General features: G+C 31.3%; 1 protein-coding gene across 1 annotated transcript in view; it reads left to right on the plus strand.

The window, feature by feature from the left end:
• The window catches only part of LOC144845569 (receptor-type tyrosine-protein phosphatase delta-like), a 45,281-nt gene that overhangs the window by 20,964 nt on the left and 3,522 nt on the right, over positions 1–20,795 (plus strand). The window contains exons 10-40 of the mRNA XM_078702992.1: positions 142–212; positions 735–972; positions 1,418–1,723; positions 2,239–2,547; positions 2,862–3,185; positions 3,541–3,834; positions 4,078–4,371; positions 5,051–5,344; positions 6,152–6,381; positions 6,906–6,975; positions 7,677–7,783; positions 8,472–8,688; positions 8,996–9,086; positions 9,610–9,841; positions 10,628–10,658; positions 11,455–11,560; positions 11,799–11,848; positions 12,149–12,345; positions 13,107–13,194; positions 13,975–14,051; positions 14,770–14,806; positions 15,161–15,258; positions 15,997–16,113; positions 16,414–16,562; positions 17,535–17,670; positions 17,999–18,148; positions 18,314–18,413; positions 18,588–18,664; positions 18,926–19,060; positions 19,580–19,708; positions 20,138–20,289. Of these exons, the coding sequence (XP_078559118.1) occupies positions 142–212; positions 735–972; positions 1,418–1,723; positions 2,239–2,547; positions 2,862–3,185; positions 3,541–3,834; positions 4,078–4,371; positions 5,051–5,344; positions 6,152–6,381; positions 6,906–6,975; positions 7,677–7,783; positions 8,472–8,688; positions 8,996–9,086; positions 9,610–9,841; positions 10,628–10,658; positions 11,455–11,560; positions 11,799–11,848; positions 12,149–12,345; positions 13,107–13,194; positions 13,975–14,051; positions 14,770–14,806; positions 15,161–15,258; positions 15,997–16,113; positions 16,414–16,562; positions 17,535–17,670; positions 17,999–18,148; positions 18,314–18,413; positions 18,588–18,664; positions 18,926–19,060; positions 19,580–19,708; positions 20,138–20,289 (4,906 nt within the window). The remainder of the gene's footprint in view (positions 1–141; positions 213–734; positions 973–1,417; positions 1,724–2,238; positions 2,548–2,861; positions 3,186–3,540; positions 3,835–4,077; positions 4,372–5,050; positions 5,345–6,151; positions 6,382–6,905; positions 6,976–7,676; positions 7,784–8,471; positions 8,689–8,995; positions 9,087–9,609; positions 9,842–10,627; positions 10,659–11,454; positions 11,561–11,798; positions 11,849–12,148; positions 12,346–13,106; positions 13,195–13,974; positions 14,052–14,769; positions 14,807–15,160; positions 15,259–15,996; positions 16,114–16,413; positions 16,563–17,534; positions 17,671–17,998; positions 18,149–18,313; positions 18,414–18,587; positions 18,665–18,925; positions 19,061–19,579; positions 19,709–20,137; positions 20,290–20,795) is intronic.

Genomic DNA, 20,795 nt, shown 5'->3' on the forward strand with positions numbered 1-20,795 from the left:
TGTGATGTGTACAATAAAAAAAATTTGTATAAAGAACAAACATACAAATGCTATCTATAAATTGCCATTTTTATGTTCTTAATTGAAATAATTCAATTTCAAAATCAAGGAAAATTTATCTTTGTATTTGTGTTTTTATAGCTCCTGTCATGGTGCCTTCCAATGTTGAAGTTTCTGTAGTTTCTGATAGTGAAATTGAAGTACAGTGGCAGGTAATAAAGTTTTATGTGTTTTTTTCACATTATGTTTCATGCAGGTCAAACAGAGTAAGAAGTAGAAGAATTAGTCTCACAGTGACAGCAATTATAGATTAAAAATCTTTTTTCCAAATAAATATACATTTGTTTCATTTTTTTGCTATGGAGTATAGATAGAAATAGCTAAGAATAATACATATGTTAAATGTGCCTACTTTAGATCACAGAAAATTAGAATAGGGAAGGTAGCCATCATTTCAGTCATGTCACAATTCAATTATTGAACATTGACACATTAGTTGTCCATTTTCTTCCCTCTGCAGATATTTTTTGTATATGCATTTTTTATCCATTGACTTTGATCAATTTAAAATGATGGACAGCAAGTGTAATTCAATTTTTATCGACAAACCATGATAGCTGAAGAGTATTAACGATAACATTGAACAGAGGCACTTAAGTTTTGAATTCCAATTTGAATGCTATCCTTAAATAATTTACAAGCATCACAGCTTTGTTTTATTTCTACTTATTTAGCCAATAAGTATTAATCCAGATAGATGTAATTCACCTAGTAACTATACATTGAGATATACAAATGACAACATATCACATCAAACGAAAACTGTATTAGCAACAGAAACCATAGAAGTCGTAAGTGAAATCATCAGTGATCTGGATCCTTGTACTGCATACTATGTCCGTGTTGCAGCTACTAATTCTGCTGGTGATGGACCTTTTTCTGTTGTAGTTCAAGTTAAAACCGATTCAGAAGGTAATATACTAATCTAAAATACAAGTTTTATAAATCAGCAGATGGCAAAACACTGGTAATGGAATCGATTTTAAATTCAAGAAAACCTTATTTGTATTTTGCACTAAAAACTTTTTTTTTAAACTATTAACAGTACAACTAATAATATGTAGTAATAATTTGTACCTAAACTTTTATATATTACTAAACTAAAGTAAAAAGTTTATTCATATTTATTAAACTAGTATTTTCAACCATTTATTCAACATCAGAAAAATGTATTTCATAAAATATTTTTGTTTAAATATAGTTACATTTGTTGGTTTTAGTGAAGACTGAATTATATTATAGTAGTAAATTTGTGATGAATTTTTGAATGAGGTAAACAGTTCGGTTTTGCAATATAAAATGTTTCTAATACAAAATAGAACAGAAAACAATTTTTAATTTTCATATCTATAATTAGTTCCCAATGCTGTCCAAAATCTCAATCTTGAAAGTGGAAACCGATCCATTACTGTAATGTGGGAAGCACCAGAACATGAGCATTGTCAGATTGAACACTACAAACTAACATACCAACTTGAAAATCAGGGTTTATGCGGTGAATATGAAGATGCTTTTGAAGAAACTAAAACAGTAACAGAACTCAGCCACACCATTGATAATCTTGAGCCGTATTCAAGATATATAATCGAAATCAGTGCTGTCACTCATCATCAAAGGATAGAAGGACCAATAACAACCATCAATGCAACAACTGATGAAGGAGGTTTGTAACCACTTTACTTCAACATTTTTAAATAATTGTCTCTGATAATATAACATGACATAGAAGGGAGCTTTCGTTCGCTGACATATTATGTATGGTAGTGATGATTAACCATAATATTAATAATTTTCGTTTTCATATGGAAATTAAATTAATTTAATTAATTTTTTAATTTTCGAAAATTAATTTTTTTTCTTAAAATAAATTTTTTACTGGGTGGATGATGACCTATCATAATTAACCATAATATTAATAATTTTCGTTTTCATATGGAAATTAAATAAATTGAATTAATTATTAAATTTTTTGAAAATTAATTTTTGTCTTAATATCAATTTTTTACTGGGTGGAAGAAATTTAGGCTTGTTACCTATCAATACATTTATTTTGGCCCATTGTCTATCTACTAATAGAAACTATAGGCATGACATTTATTGCTGACTTTCTGTCTATTTCTGATATTTTAAGGTGTGTATTGCTGAGTATACACTAATGTTTAATCTTCTTTTTAACAGAGCCCCTTGATGGCCCAGAAGACATAGAAGGAATGATCACCTTTAATGCAACTAATGAAGTTGCTGGATCAATCACCATCAATTTTGACTCAGTTTCCTGTCTAAAACGGAGAGGAGAAATTACAAAATACATTGTTAAAGTTGTTGATGAGGATGGAAATATGATTGGCCCAGAGGAAACATCCGCTCAACATGCAACAATTACAGGAATTTACCCCTGTGAAACTGTGACACCACAGGTAGCTGCATGCACATTAGTTGGCTGTGGAGAATTTGCTACTGGGCCTGATATTACTATGAATACTGCAGGTAAGTATGCCACCTGTGCATTAAAAACAACCATACCTGTACATTTACATTTATCTTAAAATAAAACTTTTTGTCTGTTAAAGTGAAAACTGTTTATTTCCTTCCTACATTGGAGGCCTTTAATTTACTGTACAATGTTGACATATATGTATGTGTATAAACGAAGCCACAGTGCTGACAAAACCAGTATAGGCTTTTGCTTAGTCAGGACAGGCTTCATGGGCAAATGTTTTACTTACAATGTCACTTTTCTTTTTTGTATTAATGTATCATTAAACGTACGTTTTTTTTTATTTTTTTATTTTTTACTGTAGGTCCTGGCAACGTCTCTGTTAAAGTTCAACATCATCAAAAAGTTAAAAAAATGAATGTGACTTGGTCAGTGCCTGAGGTAGTCTACTGTCCAATAGTTCAGTACCAGATAAAGTATAGACAGACATTATTTGATGGATGTCTTCAAGAATCACATGAATATACCATTAAAAATGTTAATGGTTCTACGACCAAGTTTATACTAAAAGAGCTAGATCCATTTTCTACTTACGAAGTGGTTGTATCAGCTGGAGTAAATAAAAGTGATAATGACGGTATTATTTATGGATTTGGTAGAGCTGGTTTTAACACTACAAAACAAAGAGGTAAGTGTAGGAGACATTTATAATGAGATCATCAAGAATAAAATCTGTCCTCAAAGTTTGAAGAGGCCTACTATATACAAAGTGTTTAATAAAATATATTGCACAGTGTAGTTATTTAGTTTTGTTTTTATTTCTGCCATAGAAAACTCTTAAATTCGTTTTTAATTGGTGATTTTGATTTGGCATGAACATCTATAAAAACACTAAACAATCTGAACTGAAATATTTAAATTTCCTTATAATAATAGAGAGTAATTATGTCAAAGTTGATATAATATGTTAATGTTATAATTTCTACACACATGCTGTTTGGTTAGGATATGTTGGATTACAATTTATTTTCTATTTCTTTTAGCCCCTAAAGCAGCACCAGAGAATGTTTCCTATGACACAATCAATGCTCGCTCATTAAATTTTACATGGGAAGAAATTCCATGTGGTTTTAGAGAAAGTAGTATAGATAAATACAACTATGTATTGGAACAAGGTAACAGTGAAACTACAAAAGGTACAGTGGAAGGTGACCAACGATATGTAGTGTTAGATAATTTAAGCCCCTGCACAACATATGATTTTAAAGTAAAAGGTGAAGGAACTGCTGGAAAAGAGCCTCCGAGTGCAAACATTCAAGCAACAACTATATCTGAAGGTAAAGTGCTATTAGTTGTTGAATGTCTAAAAGTAGTAGTTCAATAAGTTGAACAAAGAATCAAATATATTGCCTCAATAATTCAAAATAAATGAAAAAAACACTTTTTTGCTATTTGCGTGCTTTGTAAATTTTCTTCATAGATATTTTTTTTAAATATTACAGCCATTTTGAATAATATATATTAATGTATTGTTAATACAAATTTTGATTTCTTTTTATTGTATTTTTTATTTTTACTAGTTCCAACAAAAGTAGAAAAAGGATTAATTACAGAAGATGGATTAACCTTTGAATGGGACAGACCACGACCTTTGACCTGTGAGATAGTAAAATACTACATTGAAGCAAATTTGACCAATAAAGATATGTGCCATGCAAACACAAATGGTGATTCAAGCAGTTTTGAAGAACAAGATGCTAACATAGATTTATCAGGTTTAGAACCGTATTCTGAGTATGTTGTCACTATTAGTGCTGAAACAGATGCAGGCATTGGTCCAGCATACATCCAGAATATTTCAACTCCAGAACAAGGTAAATATTAATAGTACTCCAATTTGGGTTATTATTCTCAAGAACAAGAAGGAAAATTGAGAAACAATAAGTTCTACAATAACCTCATGTTCAGAAAAAAAAACCAAATTCACTTCACAGCCCTAATAGGGAGGTTGATATGTTGTAAAATGTATGGTTTGGTTTATATATTTTTTATTAGTATTAAACAAATGTTGGCTTGACCAAAATAGATGGAGTTACATAGAATACAACAAAGCAGCTGACATTACGATACCATGTGACATGCTTTTGATGATATGCAACTCAGAGCACATGTAGTTCTTCAATGTATATTTAAATCTTCAGTCCAGATTTATATTTTTATTTATTTAAATAAATCAAATAAAAAGTTTATAATTTATACAATATAAAAACCAACACAAATCTGGCTATGACTGGCAAAAACACAAACACAATAGTTACTTTGGAATTTGAAGGTTTTATAATTTGCTTTATATCCTTGTAGGAAATATTAACCAAAAATGTCCTGTTCAGGTTAGTGATCTGCCATACTCTATGATCACTACAGTACAGTACTGTGGTCTGACATCACAGTATAAACGTTGTGTAACTTTTCTACTCATATTCGAATTTAAAGCCTTCCATTCAAAATCACTTTATGTAGTTTTTATAATTGTGTATACATATTCATACATAGCTCCTCTAGCTGGTCCAAGGGACCTATTCAACACATCGTTGTCAAGTGAAAATGCTACTTTTAAATGGACTAACATAGAATGTGGCTCCAGAAGGGGTTTTATTAGAGGCTACAAATTCAGTATCCGTACCACGGTTGGTGAAGAAGGCATTCTCACTGATGATAATGTGACAGATCGTGAATATCATGTAACCAACCTTAAACCATTTACTGAGTACATAGTCAGTGTAAGGGGGTTTAATTCAATTGGTGACAGTGACAGCAACGAATTAGGATTTATCACAAAAGAATCAAGTAAGTACTAATATATTTGTTTGAATATATCATTGTTTTAGTTTATTCCAAGAGATTTAAATCTAAATCTTATAAACTGAAAACAACTAGTTGCTCAAGAGCACTTATGTTAACTTTTGATGTTAATTTGGATGGGTTTATTAAACATAAAATGTTAATAAGAAAAAAATATGTTAATGGAAAATGTGTAATATGTATGTAATGTAATTCATCAGTACAAGTAAAATGTATAGTTAAAAGATGAAAATAATGGAAAATATGATAATATGTAAACAAATGAATACAATTTTGAAAAAAAAAAGTGTATGTAAACAGACATTGTTTATAGAATAGTATGTATAGTGTATTGAAATGGAAATGTGTTAATAGAGAAAAATATATGTAAAGAGATGAAGAAGATATGTATGGAAATAAAATTGTAATGAATCCACATAAAGAAGGAACCAGTGCGAGTCTGTTGGTTACGATACCATGAGCATGATGTGATTCATAGTTGAATAGAAACAAGTGAGCATGAGTGCTTGTTTGTCAGCATCGAACTGCTCGCTATTGGTTGCGTTTACCCATACCACACATGTGACACAATTATAAGTTTTCAGTTGCAGTTAGTTCATATAGTTCCGTAAAAGGCGATCATGTCATTGCATAACTTTGAGTTGAGATCAGTTAGATACATAAATCGAATCGTCTTGATATGTTGTGACTTTATATATAGTGTGTTTAAAATTTTATCACAAATTGGTTTGATATTATTCTTGAAATTGATTAATTTAATTGCCAAAGTTTAAATTCACAATCTTCTATTAGCTCCTACAGTTCCACGAAATATTAATATCCTGAATACTGACACTGTGTCATTCCTGATTGAGTGGTCAAGACCAGAACCAGCCAATGGGATTGTCATAAGCTACCAGCTAATCGTTGTAGGAAATGAGGAAGTTCTAATATTGTATAACGTATCAGATGCAGAAAGGGACAAACTTGTATTTAGTTATGAAGTCAGAGAACTTACACCTAACACAAATTACACAATTCAGGTATGAACATATAATTTATACTTAGAGTATATTATTTCAATGTGGTTCAAAAACTAATTCCAATAAATATTAACAATTATTAGTAATTCTAAAGTATTCATAATTAATATGTGTTATATCATTGAATTACTAATTTTCTATACTGTATATCAAATTTTGTACAAATTCAGTAAAATTTTCACAAAAAGTTCCATTTTAGAAGGACCACGAGGTTGCTTAAGAAATTTAAACGATAATTTAGCATCGTAAGCACCTTTGAACATGGTTAATTTTGCTGAAAATGTGTGCGACTTTTTTCGATCACAATAAATGAATTGTGAATTCTGGTAACGCAACAAATGTTTGCTGTACTAATATGTAGTTCTAAAAAGAACTGTTGGCATTTGAATCAATATGTTGGAAGATCGAAGCATATTACTCACATCAGTATTTTTTACTACATACACAGTGCACAAATAAGTTAAATATTGAAACTATAGTTTTTTTTTATACATAATTATTTTAATTTGTTTCTATTTTTAAAGGCTGCTGCTTTCACATCTGTTGGTAGGGGACCTTTGAGTGATATCATTTATGTTTTGACTATTCCTGGTAGTAAGTTTTATGAGCATAAGTTTTTATATTCTAGTACACATTTAAATAATAATCTATAACAAATAATAAAGCTCCAATATTGTATTGTTGAAATATTTTATTTATACTGGGCAACCTCTTCAGTCAAAGATTGGTCTCCCAGAGGGCCCAGTTATGATCAGTGGCTGTGATGTACTAATACACTGGGTAACCCCCTCCTTGTCTTGGAAGATGTACTAGGTTCTTAAAAGTGGACATAAGCTAGATATGTACACTGTCCTTATCGAGAAGACTCGTTCTACCACCAGACCCATGCTGCGAGTGAGCTCTTAACTGCTCCACCACTCACTCACCCAACCACCACTCACCTAACCGCCACTCACTTACCCAACCACCACTCACTCACCCAACCGCCACTTACTCACACAACCGCCACTCACTCACCAAACCGCCACTCACTCACCAAACCGCCACTCACTCACCCAACCGCCGCTCACTCACACAACCGCCACTCACTCACCCAACCGCCACTCACTCACCCAACCACCACTCACTCACCCAACCGCCACTTACTCACACAACCGTCACTCACTCACCAAACTGCCACTCACTCACAGCACCTATTGATTATCTATTTATAACATGCATGTGGTACCATGACACCAACTGTTATTCCATAGTGATGTATTGTGTACATATCATTTCATTTTTCTTATCTTTAGAACCAGGTCCTGTTAGCAATTTTCAAATCAATAATACTAAAGAAAAGAGTGTAACAGTCTCATGGGGAAAGCCAAAAAACCCTAATGGAGAAATTCTCAAGTATACAGTGAGTAAATTATTATTATTGATTGTGTTTATTTTATTCAGTTGTATAGTATTATTTGATTTGATTAACAAGCACAGTTAACACTGTGAATTAATTTAAAATGAATGAATAAATATAATATTTTTTATCTTGCCTTTTGAATTATGCCCTACAATCTATACTTATTTGTTTTGACCTAGGTCATGTGCATGGTTAATGGTTTTAAATGTGTATAGCACAAAATACAAAAAGTCTGTTCTGTTTAAAGATGTATTGTCCCCCAAAAACATGAAAAAATAAAGATTAATAAAATCAGATTTTGAATAGGCAATTTCACGGTTTTAATAAAGTTATTCACTTCTGTAGAAAAAAAATCATCAAAAATAATTATTTCACTTATAAAAAGACAAAAGAAATGGTTAATTTCAACCAAAAACCATTGTCTTCCAGACAATTTAGGTATATTATGCTTTAAATTACATTTTTTTGGTGGAAAATGTTTTTTTTTTTGGTTCAAGTTTTTGGTCATAGTGAATCACTATTATGTGATATTAAAATGGCATATTCAACAAAAAAAATGAAAAAAATTATTTTTTAGGGGGACAATATATCTTTAACAGAAGTGTAAAAAGAAAGAAAGTGTTATATAGGAAATATAACAAAACCAGATGCCTAAACAAATTATGTTAAATTTTCTGTTTATCATTAGATAAAATATAGAATACTAGAAAGACTGTTTGAGCCTGATGCAGATATAACAGGAGACTGGATTGATGCAACAGAATGCAAGGGGGAATTGAGTCATAATAGATGCATGATAGAAGATCTGGAGCCTGCTACCATGTATGCGATTGAAGTTTATGCCAGTACAGAGGCTGGAGATGGCAAGCACTTGACCAAAAATACTACTACAGTCACCCCTCCAGGTTAGATTAAAAATAAGAACTATATGATTACAATGGTGATTGGCTAACCTTCAAGAGATTCATATGAGAGTTGTGTGACGTGTTGTGATGTTGTAAAAGAAATTGAATAAGATGTTGCTTCTCATAGCCAAACATACGTGCCATTGTCTATATTATAAAAGTATTTTTGTATTTAATGTTGATTTCCATTTTTATGTTTCACCAGCTATATTGTAACTGTAACTACTAAATAATACTTTGATTTAAAATAAGCTCATTAGTTCAAATGTCTATTTCTACTCAAATGTATGTTTTCTTCTTAATATAGTTCCAAAACAACCAACGTTAAAAGTGGTGTCGACAACAGACTCAACTATTACAGTTGAGCTTTTCCCAATTGAAGATTTTATCTACATCAGGTTAGAAAAAAGGGAGCAATAAATATATATACATACAAACAACTCTTTCAAAACCTGGAAACTATTTTACAATTACAATTTCCAAGGCTTCAAAACATCTTATAAGCTTTACTATGTGAAATGCATGTAAATCAGCATTATGTTTGATTTTGAGAAAGTACTGTATATTATGCAGTATAATACAGTACTGTACCTTCTTTGGGCACCCCTGTTCAGGGGACGCCTCTGTTCTGGGAACACTTCCCTGTGAAATGAATGAGTGTCAAATATAGAGCAGCACATACAGAGTGAATTTGGTGCACTATTTCAGAATAATTAATCTAAAAGTGCAGTAGCTGTGTGACAGAGAGGTTGCCATACCATGGCTACAACTCACAGGCGATTGCAATGAATTAATTGAGTTTTGTGATAGATCTGCCAATGGTCTGTAGCATGCATAGATGTTCCCTCTTTTATATCTTGGACGTTTTGTTTAAATATTGTTTAAATATCTTACAGTATGTTGTTTATTTTTCCTCTTCAGTAATTATGTAATACTGGTTGAAAAAGAAAGAAGTGCTAAACGTCGAAATGCGGAGGAAAAGCTAACACATAAAGATTCACCTGATAAGTACATTAGTGCATCTTTTCCAAGAGATGAAGTGCCAGACATTTTCATTATAGGAGATGGAAAAGTTCACAATGGTTATTACAATGCTCCCGTAAGCAAAGACAACAAGTACTTTCTTTCTTTTAGAACTGATGATGCAATCAATGTAAGTTATATTTTTATACTGTTTAGAAAGAGTTTCATTGTTACTATAATTATAATACATTTTGAAATATATATATATATATATATAGATACCTGCTAAGAGGTGAAATACAAGATTTGACATCCCAGAGAAAATGATATTTTTCTTGAGGGAATATATATTTCCCAAAGTGCAAGCTGAGGGAAATATATATTTCCCAAAGTGCAAGCTGAGGGAAATATATATTCCTGAGAGCAAAATATCATTCTCAAGGGTATGTCAAATCTTATATTTCACTGATATAAAAGGTGATATCTGTAATACATTATATAGCCAACAACCAGTAGAATATTTGCTGGGTTGGCTAGCTAGGCCTCCTTTATGTAATAAGCCTGCCTAGGCGTTGCATTCACCTTACCTTCCAAAGTATAAATGCAAAATAATTACTAATTAATGATTCAGATTTACCAGAAGAATTTCGATCAATAATTCTACACTTTACAGTAATACTGTATTAGGCATACTTTACAGTAATAATATTGTTAAGTAATTATTAACAATTAGTTTTTTTTCGAGCCGTATCACCGGATGTTCAGCTCGTGCTCATACCAGGTTACTACCGTGAGTTTTGACCAATCACAAACAGTCTTTCATCGCATCTATAGAGGGCGAATAACAAAATGAGGGCGCTGTTTATGTTTAAATAGTTTAGTTATTTTTGCAAACTTGCTTCACCTTCTTTCCAATGTTTTTAAAAGATATTTGTATTATATAATACATTGTTTATTGAAAGAAACTTTTTTTCAGGATGGCAGCCGCAGCGGAAAATCAATTCAACGTAAGTCATAACATTTTATATTTACCTTATTTTACAAAAAAAATGCTCCTCAATGTTTAATTGGTATATATAGTAGTATTGCAGTCTGGTTTTATAAATATACCAAGTTGTTTATGCTGCATTTTGTACACCAAGTACTTTTTTTAGCATTTTGTATTCCAAAAGACACAATGAATGGCAGGGAAAATAATGCACTATATGTAAACAGCAATGAGGCGTAAACATACTGTATATACATAAACACCACATACACAGACAAATCTTTCTAAACCACCCAGTTATATATTGAAAATGTATTAATTGATTTTAAACGATAAGATGAGGAAATATGTGAGAATGAGAAAAAGTCACCCCAACTGAGATTCGAAACCAGAATATATGATAAGTCTAATATGATTTTTATCATTTCATTCAACGATGTTATTTAATGATGATTACTATGTATATAAATTTCACATTAATTGATTCAACTACAAACAAACATAGCAATGTAAACACATTGTGGCAGTGTCTAAATTTGAAGCATAATGATACTGCTACACAGTCTTAATTAGCATACACATCTTAGAAAATGTTTAATTTACAAGAAATCATGAACAGATTACATTAAGTGTCTTGATTCAGATTCATCAACTTGGTACTAATTTCTCCATGGTTATCTAAAGTTAGTTTTTGAAAAAATTGAGTGCGCTCTTAAAAATAGCTATACAGTATCTGATTGGTTGTAATTTGTTATTTCATACAATAGTTAACCAAATATTAAATATTTAATATGATTATTATTTTTACCTATTAGCTGGATCAAACGACCCATCCATAGGCATGATTTTAGGAATACTGTTTGCTTTGATTCTGGCTGTTATTGTTCTGGGTCTGGTCTGGTTTATTAAATATAAAAGAAGGTAAAAACATAAATTATATTATCAAATTCATTAATTGATTTAATTTAATTAATTATTTAGTTATTAATTAGTTTTGTTGATTCTAGGTAAGTTGTTAAATCAACTTATATTTATGTGAGATCAGATTGATTGTTAAGATTAATATTTTTTTGTTGGTGATATAATGTTACATTACAATTAACATAAGTAGAAACATCTGCCTTTATGTAAAGGAATTTTAAAAATCACTTTTTTTAAGGGAAAAAAATCCACCAAAACCTATGCTACCGATGTCAAAACTGAAAACAGGTATGTTATCATAAACCATGCTCAAAACATTAAATATACATCATGTTTTAAACAAACTATTGTAGTCAAAAAGATTGAACTTGGTAATATTTGAAAAATATGACATGCAGTTGTAAGTAAGGAGAAAGATAAATAATCACATTAAATATACTTTAGGTATGATACATTTATATTTAATAAGATAATAGGGAAAATTAAGAAGACTGCAAGGTCTTCTTAGGGCTAAGATTTTGCATCAAAAAAGCATTGAAAACAATGCAAGCATAAAGCAACAGACTTACCTAATTAATTTTATTATAGAAAGTAGACTACCTCATGTTCCATCAGAGGACACCATTGCTGATACCATAAACAGTTACACAAAGCCACCGTTAAAAGCAAAGCCAGAGAGTTCAAAGGCTACAAGAGTGCATCGACCTGTTAAAATAGAACACCTTGTAGCATATGTGAAAAAGAAGAGGATGGATAAAGAGGAAGGATTTGAAAATGATTTTGAGGTATCGTATATTGGTACATCAATATTTTGAGTTAATTCTCATTGAAAAATATCCTTGCCATTTGATTGGTTACTTGTATATAACATTTGATTCAGTATAAGCCTATTCTCACCTTGAAAGCAACGTAATGATCTAGGTGTATAATAGTGTCAGTTCAGAAGGTTCATTCTCACAAAAAGTCTTGTAGTAATCCATCACCTTATTTGCCGTGCTATAGGATAAAGCTATTTATATTTGTCCTTAAGCTTAACTGGAAACTGTGGAAATTCAGATTTGCCAGTAGTGCAACGCCTACCAGATCAGCACACCGGGAGGCGATCCCCTACTCTTTGCGAATAGTGTACCAAGTTCTTTAACATGCACATGTACACAGGACCAACGGCTTTACGTCCCATTCGAAGGACGAGGCAATGAGAGTAAAGCATCTTGCCTAAGGATACAGTTAGTATGGTACAGATAGGTTCGAACCAATGCCTAATCTGATATTATCATTACACCATCACTCTCGGGTATATACAGAACCCTCCGCGATTCTAGACGGTCTCCCATCCAGAATGCAACCGGACCCAACATTGCTTAACTTCGGTGATCTGATGAGAACCGGTGTTTCAATGCTGTATGGCCATATATAAAGATACTTATAAACTTCTATGGCTATAAATGCAGTAAAGTATATACCATACATAAATTTTCAGAGAGAACCAGCTGATGAATGCCAGTATTAAAAAACCAATCAATGCATTTTGATTTTTTTTGTTCAGTCTTTGCCGAATGAACAGATTCACTCCTGGGATGAAGCCAAGAATTCTGAAAATAAGACAAAGAATCGTTATGGTAACATCGTTGCATGTAAGTTGAAATTAAGAAATATAGTAAAAACCTATTCCAATAGGCGTGATGCTTCTGTTTTTTATTCTTTCTTATTTCTAATACCAGAATGTAATGTGTTTGTAATTTTGTTTTTGTTTTACCTTAAAGGCCAGGTGCGGACAAAAAATTCTATTGATCATACATTCCAATAATTATCGATCTATAGTTTCCCCTATGTTTCATAATTTTTGGGATTTTATTTGTGTTACACGAGCTTGTTGAAAATAAGCAATTTCTTATCAGTGGGGGGATAGTTCAAATTACACAGTAAAATCTCTATTCTTTTGTACACAATAGAGAGGCATTTTAAAAAGCTATGAAAAATAAACGGTGTGGTAAAAAATGTTATCAGATGACTAAATATAGGTAAAATAACTTGAATTTTACATTTCTGGTATTTTTATTCAACTTCAGATTTTTATTTTCATGCTATAGCAAAAACTATCCACCGTATATCCACCATTTTATTTATTTTTTATAAGTGCCCTAAGATTATTTTTGGTATGCCTACCTAAAGGTTTGTGGCTATAATAAATAAACAACCAAATAATACCATTTACTAAAATGAATTTAGAATTGTTTCACATGATATAATATAATGCTTCATATTGTAACTTACTCATTACTAATATTTGTTGGAATTGGAATACATTTATTTCTATGAATGGTGAAGGATAAATGCATTTAGCTTTTTAATTCAGGTGATAGTAGCTTCTAATTTGGGTACTTTTCTTCTTCTCTTTACTAATTATCTTGTAGATGATCATTGCCGTGTTGTTCTTGAACCTTTGCCTGGTGATCCACACTCAGATTATATCAATGCATGCTACATTGATGTAAGTCTCTTCTATTTCCTAGAGAGTATTATTTTCTGACCATGATCATGTCAAACGTATTCTACTACAGTAACTAAATTTTTTACTGGAATAACATGTTAGATTTTATTTCACGTTGAAGATTATGAGGCAATTTCACTGCAGTAAACAAAGTGTTTGTATACCCAAGAGAGAGAGTCTTACTGATAAATATTTTACATAAACAGGTAAAAGATAGATACTGCAGTAGAATGATTTTGGCATGATCCCTTACTATGTTCTGTAACTTTTATTTATGCATTTATACTTGCATATAAGGTATGTATTATTAGTCATGTTTTGTCATTTATACTATATGTTGAAAAATACCAAATTGTTTAAAGGAAAATCTAAATCCATAATTTGTAATAATATAGTATAGCAACCAAAGATATCAAAGCTGAGAAACAATCGAAGTATATGAAGTATGTGCTTACCAATATTCAAGTTTTAATACTATAGGCAAAAATAAATACAACAAATTAATATTATTATGTAATGGTTTTGCTATTACCAACACATACTAATGTACTATGCAAACAAGATAAAGAGTCTAAAAAACCATTATGTCAGTACATGTTCCTGAAATGTATGACAGAACCAATCGAAATACAATGTATAATAACATACTGTAGTCATATACAGTAGGGCATAGTTGAAAAATCATGTTGAACTTATTGTTGTATTTATTGTTTTGTAGGGCTACAAACAGAAAGTCGCTTACATTGCTACTCAAGGTAAGTAAATTTTGCTATAATAGACGTAAGCTCTGTCTACACTACCAAACTAGTTTGACAAAAAAAATGTGATGTGCCAAAATATGGTAGTAATATACCCACATACATAGTATTTTTTTTTCACATATATTTTGATAGTGTAGACAGCTTTAGTATGGATGTTGTTACAAAAAATGTACAATTGTCTACTAAAATCTGTACAAATAGTTAAGATTTGCCAACTCTAACAACTAAAAAACAGAAACCTCTCCCAAAGTCAGAAAGTCCCAATGATAAGGAAGACATTTTGAGCCAGTTTAAGTGTGGTTCTGGTTTCACTTTATTATTACTTTTGAATATGCTTCTTCAATTTAGGACCTAACACTGCATCTGTTGATGATATTTGGAGAATGGTTTGGCAAGAACGTAGCTCTATAATCATCATGGTTACTAATCTATTTGAAGCAGGAAAGGTAAGTAAAACAGACAAACAAAACAGAAGGACTTGCAACAACCTTAGATCAAATGGTTCATTATTATACAAATAATGAATCTTTATGAGTGTAATGGTACAAATAATGACATTAGGTGAATGATGATGTGATATTCGCCGAGTTGATATAACCTTTCATCATTCACCAAATGCCATTTTTTGTATCATTACATGAATATAAAACATTAATTATGTGTTTTATATAACATCTAAATAGATTCCTGTCATTTTTTAATCAAATAAAAGGTAGGCCTAGGCAAGGCCTACATTTGATTCACATTAATTAAAACAGTAACATTTGGTTTTTAATAATATTATATTAAATATTATATTCATATGGATTTTATGAACACACCTACTGTAGTGTTAATTATGTCAACAAACGATCAAACAATCCTAGGCCTAGCAAGGCTTAAAATGCCTAGTACTACAAAAAACAAAATATTTTCCAGACGCGTGAATATTTTTTTTTCGTACACGGAAAAAATACTATTAAACGATCATTTAATAGTGCATACTATTGCATGCCATGTGACCCACAATCATCCAATCAAATGACAGGAATTATTTAGGTGTTATGTAAAATGGTTTAGGATGATGGCCATGTGATTGGCTGTGATGATACAACAAGCCAACCTAAACAATTACTGGGCAGTGAATTAAACATAACTTACTATTACTTGTAATGTGGTGTGTATTTCACTTTTGGTTTTGATAGAAAAAGTGTGAAAAATACTGGCCAGAGAAAAGTCAGACATACGGTAGTATTGATGTGAAAATAACGGATGAAGAAGAGTGTCCACAGTACACCATAAGGACCTTTAAAATGACAAAGGTACAGTACAGATTTTAAATTAGGTCAAGTTATAGATATACTGCTCCCCCTTGTAAAAATAAATAAAAAGCATAAAAAGAAAAATAATAATAATAATAATAAAAATATAAAATAAAATAATATAAGAAAAGTAAATCCAAACAATCGAAACTAAACACAAAACCAGCTGTAAATACTGCCACCACACCGACTAGTTCTGTGATAATCAACATGATGATTGTAGGAACTCATAACGATGAAAAGATCAATAATTTAATGATTTTTTTACATTTAAAAATTGTTTTTCTATTATTCTGACAGGATGATGAAATTCGTGAAATAAAACAGTTCCATTTTACTGTTTGGCCGGATATGGGAGTTCCAGAGTTTGCAAATGACGTCCTCAGATTTATTGACGTTGTAAAAAAGACTGGAAACTCTGACACAGGGCCTACCATTGTTCATTGCAGGTAGAGGATTTGGAATTGAATACAATATGCTTAATCTGGGCCTCTAGGCAATCCATTAGTTTCAGAACCTTAATATTAAGATGTATTGTCCCCCTGAAAAAATATTTTTTGTTGAATATACATTTTTAATATTACGTATTGTTATTCCCTTTTACCAAAAATTGGATCGGAAAATTGCCAGCCAATTTAACAGTTTATTTTGTCTTTTTATGTGTGAAAACATTATTGTTTTTCCATTTTTGTTTCTACAAAAGTAATTAACTTTATTAAAGCTGCGAAATGGATTATTTAGAGGCTGTTTTATTTATCTTTTAATTTCATGTTTTTGGGGGACAATACATGTTTATTACCCATTATAATAATAGAAAACTTTTTTAATATGAGCTAGATATCATTTTTATTTTATGTAAACCCTAGAAATACTTCAACTTGGTTTAAAAAATTCTGTCTGTGTGGCAATATACTCTCTTAAGCTCTGTCTACACCTATCAACCTAGTTTGACAGTATAGAGGTGTCCAAATATGGTAGTAATATACCCAAATATGGTAGTTATAATAATGACATATGACATGACATGTTCATCTATGGCACATCACATTTCTTTGTAATATAAGCTTAAAGCTCTGTCTACACTATGTGATGTGTGCTTAAATAATGGTAGTGGTATGACATCATCGTGTACACCCAGTGTACTATGATGAGTTTGTAACAGTGGCTGTGTTTGAACTAGTACACCGAGGTCACCCCCTACTTGTCTTAAAAGATATACTAGGTTCTTTAAAGTGCACATGAACCAGATGTGTGAGCCTCGAACCCTTGCCGATGTTATTGCTACATATTATGGTTCCACTGTCTTAACCGCTCGGCCACTCACTCGCTAAAGGTTTGACAAAAAAGGATTAAGTTTTTGTAAAGACCACCAGATCTGTTGTAGTTGTACAAATCAACATCCTTTTATTTGTTATATTCAGTGCTGGTGTTGGAAGAACTGGAACCATGATTGCCATTAGCGAGATGCTGGACATGGCACGAGATGAGGGAAAGATTAATGTCTTCAATTTTGTCAATCAGATGAGGAAAAACCGAGTGAAGATGGTGCAAACATTGGTGAGATTTTCAATGTGCTTACTTCAATTGTAATACTTTTGACTCTCCCAATTCCGGACTTTATTTTTTCTCAAAGTTCAAAAGGTCCCTAATTCATTTCTACCATTAAAAACACATTCGATATACCAGACTTTCCGGAAAACCAGACATATTTGGTCAGCCCAAAGGTACATATCAAAGCTAACAATTATTTGTATTAATTGATTTTCTAATACAGTTGATACAATTTAATCACAATAGTCATAAGTTTTCATTTAATTGTGAAAATTGCATCTTTAAGATGGCAATTATAATGTGTATTTTCATAATAAACTTTTCTTGCGTTCAGGACCAATACTTCTTCATTTTTGATGCGTTACTGGAAGCAGTAGTGTGCGGACAGACTTCAACAAAAGCAGCAGACATAAACCCTTTCTACAACAGTTTGTTGACATCAAATACTCTGACAAAAAGATCATACATATTGGAACAATACAATGTAAGAAAAAGCAATCATAATATTATATAAACAAATGAAATAATAGACATAGATTGTTTCTGCTTAAAATATGATTAATAAATTATTAATGTTAGGGTGATGAAATATGTGCAAGCAATATGCTATTTATTCTTTTTATTCCTATTTTAAAATAATCATTTTCAGGCTTTAGAAGCAATGAATGCTGTTATGACTGAGGAAAATACAGCCGGTGGAAGGTTACCAGCCAACGTGGCTAAAAACAGGTTTCTCTCAAGAATTCCAAGTAAGGACTATTGTTTTTATTTATACAATTTGATGTTAGTGACAAGGGATTAAAAAAAAGGAATTGATGAATTTTATGATGTTAGAGTATGCTAATTAATTAAATATAGCATGATTGAACATAATATGTTTATTAAATAATGTTTATAATAATATTATATTTGTTATATTATAGTTGATGGATCAAGACCGTATCTTATGACACTTTCATCAGAGGACAGTACAAACTATATCAATGCATCTTTTCTACATGTACGTCTCAACTAAGAAAGTAACATATTAAGTTGTGTAGACTTTTCACTTCAGAGAAGTTTTTCTTACAAAAACCTGGCAAATTGCTAGATTTTAACATATATAGTCTAAACACTTGGAGGAACGGCGAGAATATCAGCTGTCGGAAGGAGGCACTATGATGCTTTATGATAATACAGTAATATGAAATTGTGAAATATTATTGTATAAAGAACCATAAATGCCATCTAACATACTATATGATGTTTGTTTATTTTACAGGGTTATCGTGGCAAGGATATGTATATATCAACACAAATGCCATTGCCAAATACAATAGCTGACTTCTTGTGTATGGTTTATGATTACAAATCAAAACTGATTGTAATGCTTAATGATGATCCAAGCACTGACCAGGTAATGAATTGGAAAATTCTTTACCTTAAATATATATATTTTTAATTATTTTATTTATTCAACTTATCACTAAGATGTAAATTAGTGAAGGATGGGACCAACCGGTGGTATACACCTATAAAACAGTCCAGTCCCAATTGCACAGTTACACTGGGTAATCCCCTACTTGTCTTGAAAGACAAGAAGACTCGTACTGCCACCAGAACCATGGAGTGAGTGAGCCTCGAACCCTTGCAGATGTTATGGCTACGTAATTATGGTTCTGCTGTCTTAACTGCTCGGCCACTTACTCGTTTAATATTATATCTATAATAACATTTATGTCTTTGCTTATTTTACAAATGAATTTAAATGATCATAATTTAATTATATATTTTAAATTGTAACTTTATACATTCTTATTATAAATATATCTCATATTCTTGAACCAAGTCATAAAATGTAGTGCATTTCTGCACAGCAGAACATACATTTTAATATCTGTACTCAAACATTTTTATTACATTTCTTTCTTTATAGACATATGGCAAATATTGGCCAGAATCTGGATCTGAACAACATGGGCCAATGATAATTGAATATGTTTCAACAGAAAACTCAAAGGCAGCCATCTGTAGAACATTCCAGTTAAAAAATACTTCAAGATCGGTATGTGAAGTACATACGTACATGCAAGTGCAATAGATGATAAATACATATCAATAATAAATATATTCTATTAATCATTATTTATATAATGATAAGATAAGATGATTCTGTATTGTCATTTACCACAAACATAGGTGAACTTATCGTTTAGATTCCTGATGCTTAAAACTAGTGTGAAGTGCCCAAATATGGTAGTTATGATGTCATCATGTCCATATATGGGTACATCACATTTTTTGTCACATAAAGTTTGATAGCGTTGACAGAGCTTAACAACGCAACTACTGATACATGTAGACATTTCCCAGTTCATACTATACCTTTATTATAGTAATGTATAATTATCCCTGTATATAAAGATGTGAATTCAAGATTTAAATACATGTTCAACTGAATATAATCTAAGAAATATATAAATTCTATTTTTAGAAAGAGAAACCACGTGAAATCAAACAATACCAGTACCTTGGCTGGCCAAGTTCAAGCAAGATCCCATCATCTGCAGAATCTGTACTTGAGTTTCTAAAACTTTTGGACAGGGAAGATATTCCCAGTGATGCTCCCATCACAGTTCATTGCAAGTAAGTAAATATCATCCATATTAATAAACTTATAAACAGAAAAAGAAAAATCTAAACTTAAGTATATAGAATGCTTCTCCATCTACAATACATTTTGGAGTTATGGAGCATATGTTTGCAAACACAAGCAACAAGGATGTTACCACTATTCAACATACGTTGCATGAAACCATAGGTAGATTTTCGCATGTACTCATTAAAGGAAGGGACACCATGTTCAATAAACATTGCACTGGCACTACTACTTCTAGAGACATTAAGTATACGGCGCAGAGCATTATTGTAGCATACATTAAGAGATCTAATATTCTTCATACGATAGTTGCACCAAAGGGCTGCACAATACATATTAATACAGTAAGATATAAAGAAACAACATTTAACATTGGTAGAGCATTTCATAAATTTACGATTGAGTGAGTTGTTTCTAATACACAAAGACCTGTACTGACTTTGAATGTCGGCCTCATCACTGCAATCACACATAAGAATATGACCAAGATAGG

Source organism: Antedon bifida, chromosome 6, assembly GCF_963402885.1.
Source record: "Antedon bifida chromosome 6, ecAntBifi1.1, whole genome shotgun sequence".
Classification (NCBI taxonomy): domain Eukaryota; kingdom Metazoa; phylum Echinodermata; class Crinoidea; order Comatulida; family Antedonidae; genus Antedon; species Antedon bifida.